Source organism: Phyllopteryx taeniolatus, chromosome 19 (genome assembly GCF_024500385.1).
Source record: "Phyllopteryx taeniolatus isolate TA_2022b chromosome 19, UOR_Ptae_1.2, whole genome shotgun sequence".
Classification (NCBI taxonomy): Eukaryota; Metazoa; Chordata; class Actinopteri; order Syngnathiformes; family Syngnathidae; genus Phyllopteryx; species Phyllopteryx taeniolatus.
The window spans coordinates 16,766,947-16,777,692 of NC_084520.1; the positions used below are offsets into that span (position 1 = coordinate 16,766,947).

Genomic DNA, 10,746 nt, shown 5'->3' on the forward strand with positions numbered 1-10,746 from the left:
TACAAACAGTATGACAATACTCAAAGACATATATTCTTTGTCCTCCGTAAAGAACGACGAGTATTACTGCGGCGGACTGAGAAGCTGCGACCGTCTCCATGTATTCAACTGCCCCCAGGTGGCCAAGGCACACTTGCAGAAGGAGACGCACACAATGTCCACTGAGTTGAAGCAAAAACAATAGACAGCAGAGCAAGCAGAGCTCATCCGCTAATCAGGAGAAAGTTCATTCGCAGCCGGGCTGGACTTGACGAGACTTGATGACGCGCTCATCGCCCCTCCGGTCTTGTTTGGTGGGCAGGTGCTGAACGAGGCGGTGGGGGCCATGATGTACCACACCATCACCCTGACCAGGGAGGACCTGGAGAAGTTCAAAGCGCTGCGCATCATCATCCGCATCGGCAGCGGATACGACAACATCGACATTAAAGCCGCCGGAGAGCTCGGTACGAATACGCAACAATGCAACTCAAACACTGAAAACAATACTTGAATATCACTGAAGAATGCTGCATATTTTGGGAAAAATTGATTTCAAAATACATATATATATATATATAAAATATTAGTAAAAATGCAAAGTTATTAGAACATATACAAAAATCTATGGTAAAAACGTAAAAAATATTACTTGAAAAATAAAAAACATATTAAGGAAAAATATACAAATATTACATAAAACTGCAATGAAAATATATAAGAATATAATATATATATATATATATATATATATATGTGTATATATACTATATATGATAATAATCTATATAAGAAGACGTATTTTATGACAAATATAAAAAAATATTATGGAAATAAAGATATACTTTTTTTTTAGATAGAATATCCAAAGTAAAATATGGAAAACATATGAAAATATTAGAAGTACAAAATATTGGGGAGGGGGAGAAATACTGTGACAAAAGTAGTAGAAATTAATACAAAATATCATACAAAAACAAATACAATAGATTAAAAAATAGGTATATTTTATAAATACAAAAATAGTAAAATGTTGGAAATATTGTTATTAGACAAATACAAAAAGATTTATTCCAAAATATTGTAAAATAATCCAAATGTTGAAAAATACATATAGCTATATAATGGGAAATAATAAATACAGAAATATTAGACGAAAAATACAAAAATATTAGACAAGTGCAAAGAAAGTACAAAATATTTGACAAAAAAATATACATTTCATGAAAAATCCCTCAATATTTTATTACTATGTAAGTGATTATTAGATAAAGCATACAAAATACAAGTTATTATAACAATGTTATGATTCTCTTGAATATTTTAAAATGTAACAAAATTAGACAATGAAAAAAATGTTTGAGAAATAGTATGCAGATATTAGAATTTGTTTTGCCTCCTGTTTTTCTTGGCATCGTGTCACCGTGCCGCCATTTTGGCGGCGTCCTACGCGGCAGGCATCGCCGTGTGCAACATCCCGTCGGCGGCCGTGGAGGAGACGGCCGACTCCACCCTGTGCCACGTCCTCAACCTCTACCGGCGGAACACCTGGCTCTACCAGGCTCTCCGGGAGGGCACGCGGGTCCAGAGCGTGGAGCAGATCCGCGAGGTGGCGTCCGGCGCCGCGCGCATCCGGGGAGAGACGCTGGGCCTCATCGGGTTCGGTGAGCTCAACTTTGCGCCTTTCATTCCTAATGTGTTTTTTTAAGAAACAAAAATATCACTCTATAATATTGTGCTTTGTAAAAAAAAAAAACATGCAATAATGACATAAATAGAATGGAAAGAAACCAACTGTTTTTTTTTTTTTTTTTTTTTGCTTCAGTACCGACATATGGATATACAGAACCACTTAAAACTCCTCAGTAAGCTGCAGTAATATTAGTCATTCTTCGCAGAGGATAAAAAATATATGCCTGCGAACATTGTTACACTATCTGTCTCCAAGTGTTTCTTTACCACTTTTTTCTCTACCACAGTGTGAACTAGCTGTTACTTCAAGTATTATAACATGGCAACACCGAGGCTATTTGTTAGCCCATCTATGGAGTTTTCCATTCTGGCATTAAGCTAAACAGACTCATCTGAAGCAAAGCAATATGTTGGTTTTAGATGCACAAGTTTAGTGCGACAGCAACTTTTGAACTTTCAATAATCAGGTTAAAGCCTTTTTGAAGGATTGTAAAAGTAATGATCATAATAATAATAATCTGTCAAAACTGCTCCTCGTCGTCAAGTCAAAGTAAAAAAAAAAACGTCCGGACGACAGCTCGGATCTCAAGGCAGCACTGTATTACTTTTCTCACACGTTGTTGTCGTTCCGCTGCCTCGCTCTCCCTTTCCCTCACTTTCTCCCTCGCGTGCGTTTTCATATTCAGTCGGCACGATAAGCTTACTTTCGTATTTTTCAGTCTGGACGATTATCTGAAGCTTGTCTGTTTTGGCTTCCGCTCGCCGCGCTTCTATCTCCATTAGAAGGGCGGGTCGCGGGCGTGCCGGAGCCTATCCCGGCTATCATCGGGCAGGAGGCGGGGTACACCCTGAACTGGTTGCCAGCCAATCGCAGGGCAACACCCAGAAATACACCAAATATTCCGAAATGATGCCACAACTGCGAATCGAAAGCCAGCTGGAACGTTGGCGACGGAAGCTCGACTCCAGCCGCTCGCACGGCTTTTTACTATCGGCCGCCTCTGAATCTGAGCGTTCTCGACGCGGTACGATCCATCACGGTGGCGTTGCGTCCACATCTCAGTTATCAACAACGCTTGAGTCACTTTGTCATAAGTAAAGAAAGGCGCCTAAATACGCTTGTTACATCACAAAGCAAGCAGCTGCTTCATCCGTCATCCGAAGGGAGGGAGCGCTCGATTTATCCTCAAGACTCCGACTCTGAGTCACGTTGTCCTTCGCTGCCGGATGAATCCTGTGCTTGGCAGCCATTGATGAAAAAGCAGCACAATGGCAGCAGAGAAGGCTTCTGACGCTGAAGATGCGAGGGGGATCGCTTCAAATTGCAAGGAGGACGTCATCGCTCCATCGAGTCATTTGCAGTGGAACCTCCAAATTGCTTTTTTTGGGGGGAAAAAAATCTAATCTGTAATTTTTTTGTCGAATATTTTTTATATGTGTATATTTAATATTTTTACATGTTTTTTTCGAGTACTTTTTGTATTTTCCTTTCTAATACTTTTGGGAGATCTAAGCCTTTTCTCTTTTTGTCTAATTGTGTATTTTTCATCTAATTAATTTTCTTTTTTATCACTTTTAAAATTATATATTATACTAATCTTGGTATTTTTGTCAAATAGTTTGGCATTGTTTTTCATACTTTGTATTATTTTCTAATACTCAGGTGGTTGTGTTTAATATTTGTCTTATTTTTGAATTTTTTGGGGTCATTTCTTTTTCAGCTAGCATTGCTGTATTTTTTTGTCAAATAATTGAGTATTTTTCAGCTAATATTTTATCATTTTCTGTTGAACAAACTTGTATTTATAGGCTAATGTTTGAGTACTTTTTCTTGACTAATCAATGTGTATTTTTTGTGCATTTTGAGCAATTTTTTCATATATTGAGTTTTTAAAGAAATTCCCTCTATCGCTAATATTTTCCCATGGTTTGTCTTCCTTTTTAAAAAATGTTAGATTCGGTGCTGTCCGCGATGATGATGATGATGATGATGATGATGATTTCTACTGTGTCCATATAGAAGACTGCTGCTGTTTTTGGTTGGCCACCCGCTAACTTGCGAAGTGCCTCGCTACCTCGCGCAGCTCACTAACTGGTGGCGGTTGCGCTGTGCCGTGTGGTCAGGTCGGTCGGGGCAGGCGGTGGCGGTGCGCGCCAAGGTGTTCGGCTTCAACGTGATCTTCTACGACCCGTACCTGCAGGACGGCCTGGAGCGCTCGCTGGGCGTGCAGCGCGTCTACACGCTGCAGGACCTCCTGTACCAGAGCGACTGCGTCTCCCTGCACTGCAACCTCAACGAGCACAACCACCACCTCATCAACGACTTCACCATCAAGCAGGTACCCCCTCCGCCTCCCCCCCGTGCGGGCATTGCACACTTTGCAGCCAATGCTATTTTCTTAAGCTGCTGCCCCTACATTCCGACGCCGGATAAGCGGAAAGAGATTTTCTAGTATGTTTCTCACAATATTGTTGGATTTTTGTTCTACTTCTTAGTATATTTTGTATTTTTCGTCAAATCTTGGTCATTTTTCTCCATTCTTTTGTATGTTTGTAATCTTTGTATATTTTCAATCTAATATTTGTTTAATTTTCTAGTAATTGTAATATTGTTTTTTTTAATTCATATCTTTTTCAGTTGTTTTGTGTATTTTTGTAATATTTATTTAGATTTAATCTATTATTATTTTCTAATACTTTTGTCATAATATAAATAATTACTATATAAAAATAAAATAAGTCCAATATCTTTATATATTACTATTATATTATTATCTAATTTTTGTCCTAATGTATTTTTTTTTTTTAGTCGTTTGATAATTCTTAGTCTAAGTCATATTTGTGTGATTTTCATTTAATATTTGTATTAATTTTTAATTCAATTTTGCTACAATTCTTTCCATTTTATTTTTGGTCTTTTCTACTATTTTTATTTCTCGTATTTTTGACTATTTTTACTTGTTCTAGTTTTTTTTGTCAGAATATTATATTTCTCTAATTTTATTTTCTACTGTGCTTTGAGTTATTCCTATAGGCTTTTTTGTCATAGAGTATTTTTGTGTAATATTTGTTTTTTGTCCATTTTTTTTTTTTATTATTATGGCCTTTGTGTGAATGTGTGCCCGAACGGTTGTTTGTTTCTATGTGCCCTGCGATTGGCTGGCGACCGGTTCAGGGCGTACTCCGCCTCTCGCCCGAAGATGGCTGGGTTGGGCTCCAGCACGCCCGCGACCCGCGTGAGGAGAAAGCGGTACAGAAGATGGATGGATGGATGGATGGTCTTTGTGTATTTGTATCCATCCATCCATTTTCAACAGCGCTTCTCCCGGTCAGGGTCGCGGGGCGCCGGAGCCTATCCCAGCTGACTTCGTGCGAAAGGCGGACAACGCCCCGAACTGGTCGGCAGTCAGTCGCAGGGCACCTATAGACACGGACGACCGTTCGCACTCACATTCGCACCGTCACTGAGTAGGAACTGAACCCACGCTGCCCGCATCAAAGTCAGGCGAGTGTACCACTACCCCCCCCATCAGTGACGCTATTTGTATCTAATATTTAGATATTTTGATTGAGTATTTGAATAGATTTTTTTCCCCCTGATATTTAAGAAGAAAAAAAAGTATTTTTTTCCAAAAATGTGTGTTTAGCATTTCGTATTTGTTCCGAGTATTTTGGACGCAATGTTGTCGTGTCACGTGGGCCAAATGATGTGAGCAGGGCGCCACCTGCTGCAGCGTCGGGGAACTGCTGCACGTTCCTGTTTTTCTGTCATCACGAGACACGAGCGGAACTGTTCTTTTTTTCCTTTGCGCTATGCAGATGCGTCAGGGGGCGTTCCTGGTGAACACGGCCCGGGGCGGCCTGGTGGACGAGAAGGCGCTGGCCCAGGCCCTGAAGGAGGGCCGGATACGCGGGGCCGCCTTGGACGTACACGAGACCGAACCCTTCAGGTCAGTCTTTAGGAAAACAACAACTTACCGGTGGTGCAAGTACGTTTAGTGGAGCTCTCCACGTGTATGAACATCATATATGAAAGGGGACGCTATATAGTACTGTAATGGAGGGCCACATACTGGAGATGTCAAGACAATGTAACAAAATGTCTACACTGTATGAAAGTTTCCGAAATGTTTGTGTTCAGTTTTGCTCAAGGGCCCCTGAAAGACGCTCCCAACCTGATCTGCACACCTCACACGGCCTGGTACAGCGAGCAAGCCTCTCTGGAAATGCGGGAAGCCGCCGCCACCGAGATCCGAAGAGCCATCACGGGTCGGTAGCGCGCCGAGCGCCCGCGCGCAGCACACGCTCGGCCCAATGTAGTCAACGAGTGTCTCGCTTTCCAGGCCGTATTCCTGACAGCTTAAGAAACTGCGTCAACAAGGAGTTCTTCGTCACCACGGCGCCCTGGGCCGTCATGGACCAACCTGCCGTTCACCCGGAACTCAACGGCGCCGCCTACAGGTGACCGACTGCATAAAAGCTGACGTTTGACCAAAGGAAATTCAAGAACATTCTAAAAGAAATAACAGATTTCAAAGCGTACGTAACACCTCTTTCAAGCAACAAACTGAAATATTTATAGTTTAGTGTTGATGTAAAAATGTTTGCACATTATTAAAAACATTCATAAAATGCTTTATTTACAAAAAGAATGAAATGTTTCATTTATTGTTTAAACAGTCAGACGGTCTAACATTTTTTTTAATTAATGAAATAATACTAGCTCTTTTAATGCAATAAATTTACTGTTTGTAATTAATGTTTTTAATTTGAAAAAAATATTCTTACACAAAATAATAGTGGTTAACCCATAATATTAAAAAATATATCTATGAAAACATTTACATAGTATTTTTAATTTATTGTTTATATAGTTTAGAAAAATTATTGAAAAAATAAAATTCCACCTCGTTTATTGCAATAAATTCAATGTGTCATTTATTTATTGTTTAAATATTTAAAAATTCTTCCACAAGATCCCAACTCACTTTTGCCAACACATAATATATTCATTTCATTAAAATAGAAAAAAAATAAATACCACCTCTTCTAATGGAATGAACTAATAGTTTTAAGTAGTCGTTTAAATATTTCATTTACTTTGGTAAAAACACGTTTTACAATTTCAAGCATATTTTTGGAAATGCAGGTTAAAGACGAATAGAGAATTGAAAATCCCCAAATCTGGTTTAACGTTATTAAACTGTGTGTACTAAGTTCGTAAATCATTGCCGTCCAATGAAAAGCATGCATCTCCACATGAACACAAAAATACTAAAAGTTCAAAATTGACCACATTTTTGTATAGAAATCCTCATTTTATCGAACTGGAACGTAGCACAGCTGGAAGGTGAACGAGGACGATGGCGGGATGTGAGCATGTTGCGCTCCACCATGTTGTGGTCATGCCCACCATGTTGTTGTTGTTGTTGTTGTTCCACACAGTCACGTCAACCAAACGCTGCCAGCCGTCGCTACCGGCGTTCCCCAAGACAAAATAAATGCCTAGATGGGGCGCAGGTAAAGAAATGCACCGGGGGCGGATACTAGACCGCCAGCTACCCACCTGTGTGTGTGTGTGTGTGTGTGTGTCTGTGTGTGTGTCGCGCGAACGTACGCACGCACAGCAATCCTTTTACACCCCCTAGTGGACATATGGGTCATTACAGATTTGGAAGACAATTTAGGAACCAACATTATTTATTTTTTATGACCATTTAATTGATAACTTTTGGTTAAGTAAAATTTGTTAATAAGCCATCATGAAATTGATTTGTCCAGATCAAGCATCAACACTACAGATATGATGAAATATTTTCCACCCATCCCTTTTCTTGACCGCTTCTCCTCACGCGGGTCGCGGGCGTGCTGGAGCCCATCCCAGCTATCGTCGGGCGGGAGGCGGGGTACACCCTGAACCGGTCGCCAGCCAATCGCAGGGCACATAGAAACAAACAACCATTCGCACTCACATTCACACCTACGGGCAATTTAGAGTCTTCAATTAACCTACCGCGCATATTTATTGGGATGTGGGAGGAAATCGGAGCGCCCGGAGAAAAGCCACGCAGGCACGGGGAGAACACGCAAACTCCACACAGGCGGGGCCGGGATTCAAACCCCGGTCACCAGAACTGTGAGGCAGGTGTGCTAACCAGTCGCCCGCCGTGCCGGCCAAACTTAGCTATTTAATAATAAAAGAAAAACGGTGATATGTGTTTTTGTGATAAACATGAACAATTTCTGCTGAGTAATGTCGCTCACGTTTTAACAATTACAATGATGACATAGCAACAAAATCAAACACCAAAAAAGCTAATGAAAAATGTTTTCTCTCTGTTATATTTAATCAGTGAGGTGGTTATCAAGAGGACCTTATTTTGTCTTCTAAATAATATTTAGGAATCACTTTCACCACATTTAGTTTCAGGACAACCAGAACTGTAATTTACACAATCTGTTTCAGAAACTGTCCTCCAACTCTGGGATGAGCCATCAACTGAATTGAAAGTCATGCTTGGTGTTTTGTTTTGCCCCTTTTTTCCTTTTCGGGTTGTGTTACGGTCAGATTTGAGTGTGGCTGATCATCCTTCGTCCTGCCACGCTCCGGCGTAACCCGGCCGCCCTCCCAGACCCCAACTAGACCCAATTAGAATTCATGTGAAACTTTAATAACTGTTTGTTTTGTTGATATTTAAAAAATGATTTTTTAAATATTTGATTCATTTAAAAAAATGGATTCATTTTCACCTACACCTTTTCAAAAAGTTGAAACTGAAAAACAGCAAAAATGTAATTAAAACTTAATTAATTTTGAAGAAAATAATTAACAAAAATGTTCTATTGGGTTTTTTTGTTGAAAAGCTATTTGGGATACATGCATTTTAATTGGCCAGACAAGGCAAGTACAAATAAATGTACATGGAGGTTTTGTTTCTTGCAAGTTGAAACTTAAAACATTTCAGTAATTTAATTGCATGAAACATTTTTTTTTCCATATTGAATTGCACACATCAAAAATGGCCGTTATGGCTGACTTTTTTGCTAGCAGTTCCCTTGATTTGTTTTGCGTACGTTCCTCGCCGCTGAGTTTGTAACTTGATTTCAGTTGCGCCGTTTTGGGAAGTAACTCGTCTCCTCTGCCCCTCCCGCCAGATACCCGCCAGGCGTGGTCGGCGTGGCGCCGGGCGGCCTTCCCGGGGCGCTAGAGGGCATGGTGCCCGGCGGGGTGCCCGTCGCCCACACCCTGCCCTCTGGTACCCACCCCTCGCAGGCGCCGTCGCCCAACCAGCCGTCCAAACACAGCGAGCCCAGAGAGCACCTCACCGAGCAATAGCGGCGACAAGGGACTACCAGACCCCCAACCGCCCCCTCCTAAACCGGGACCAAAAGACAGTGCCCCTATTCTGACAGATTCTGGTGGAATTTGTACTTTTAATGTGTTGTTTTTATTTTTGTATATTTTTGGGGGGGAGGGGGAGAGGAACGCCAACTGCCGTGGACTTTGTTTTGGGAACATGCATAAACAAACCCCCCCCCAACCCCCCCCCTTTTTTTTTAAACTCCTTCTCTATCTATCCCTGATCTGCCGCCCTTTGACCCTTCCCCATCTTCTGAAACTAACGTGTTGTTTAGCCACCCCCACTTCCTTCTCTTGAAAAAACTTAAAAATCATATCTACAAAAAAAAAAGCTGAAAATCAATTAGCGTTTAGCAAGTGCAACAATTTAAAAAAAAAAAGACCTTGCACACTTGATTGTTGGAGTCCGATGTTATTCCTGTGGGAAAAGAAAATTGTGACGACAAACTTAACGACTCAGGAATACCCCCCCCCCACAGACCCCAATTTTTTTTTAAGCAGTTTCGGTGGTGAGTTGAAGAAAAACTGAAAACAACGAGGCACATCTCCAGTGTTTGACGAGTTGGGCACAAGTCCTGTTAAGTCGCTATTGATTAGTTGGATGTTCCTATAAGCGTCGTCCTGTGTGCTCCACTTCCTCTTCTACTATTTCCTTTGTTCAGGCTCATCCTGTGCTCTTGTCAAAAGCAATAGCAGAAAACTCCTCAACCGTAGTTTGGCGATCATAGCAGAGCGAAGCAGCCACCCCACCCCCACCCAGCAAATATGCTTTTGTTTTTAGCGTGAGTATTTGTATTTGTTTCTTGTATCAGGTGAAAATTTAGCATTCAGTGCAGTTCCAATAAAATAATAATAATAATAAACGATTGAAACAAAACTTGTTTCCAAGTTTTGTGGTTTTATTTGTGAAGGCCACAAGAGGGCGCCACAGTACCCGATTATGATTTTTTTCGATGACCAGATTTGAAATATGTTCAAATGTATTATATTTCAATACAATTTTCAAATGTTTGCGCAAATTGTAATTGAAATAAAAATCAAATGGTTTAAAATATTCAAAAATTATTTTCCCCCAGTAATTTCAAAATTGCATACTTTTGTCCAGACCTGAATTTCCAGGTTTCTCGGGTAAGAAAATCAAATAATTTGTAACATTTGAGTAAATAGATGCATCATTCTGAAGATTAATTTTTCATGTGGCCAAATCATCTCCAGAAGATGAGGGCTAACTAATGTAGCTCATGCATAGAGAAAAGACGACTTTTGTGCTTTTTCCTGCTTCTGCCACAATTCTGAGGTACCGGAATCAAATCCGGTTTTCCTGTTGGAGATGTCAAAAGAGTTCACGAAGAGCCTGCATTTAGTGTAGTGAAGTCTGTTTGGAAATCCTGTTTTAAAACTCTTTGAAACCCTAACCCAGTTTTGAAACCCTACTTTGAAAACCTAAACCCTGTTTTAAAACCCTACTTTGAAACCCTAAACCCGTTGTTAAGCCCTACTTTGAAACCCTAACCCCGTTTTTGACCCCTACTTTGAAACCCTAAACCTGTTTTGAAACCCTGACCCTTTTTAAACCCTACTTTGAAACCCAAACCCCGTTTTAAAACCTTACTTTGAAACCCTAACCCCGTTTTTAAACCCTACTTTGAAACCTGAACCCCGTTTTGAAATCCTACTTTTAAACCCTACTTTGAAACCCTAAACCCGTTCTGAAA

General features: G+C 40.5%; 1 protein-coding gene across 8 annotated transcripts in view; it reads left to right on the forward strand.

Annotated features, from left to right (window-relative positions):
* Positions 1-9,974, forward strand: part of LOC133469753 (C-terminal-binding protein 2) — a 68,902-nt gene extending 58,928 nt beyond the window's left edge. For 5 of the 8 annotated variants that reach the window (XM_061757234.1, XM_061757237.1, XM_061757232.1 and 2 more), the window contains 7 exons: positions 302-446; positions 1,437-1,643; positions 3,796-4,010; positions 5,491-5,621; positions 5,813-5,940; positions 6,015-6,132; positions 8,827-9,974. In XM_061757234.1, coding sequence (XP_061613218.1) covers positions 302-446; positions 1,437-1,643; positions 3,796-4,010; positions 5,491-5,621; positions 5,813-5,940; positions 6,015-6,132; positions 8,827-9,007 — 1,125 coding nt within the window. In that variant the 3' untranslated portion in view covers positions 9,008-9,974. Of the gene's footprint in view, positions 1-301; positions 447-1,436; positions 1,644-3,795; positions 4,011-5,490; positions 5,622-5,812; positions 5,941-6,014; positions 6,211-7,116; positions 7,192-8,826 lie in introns of those variants that run through there. The other 3 variants (XM_061757233.1, XR_009785778.1, XR_009785779.1) reach the window with 3 other exon arrangements.
* The last annotated feature ends 772 nt before the right edge of the window (positions 9,975-10,746 follow it).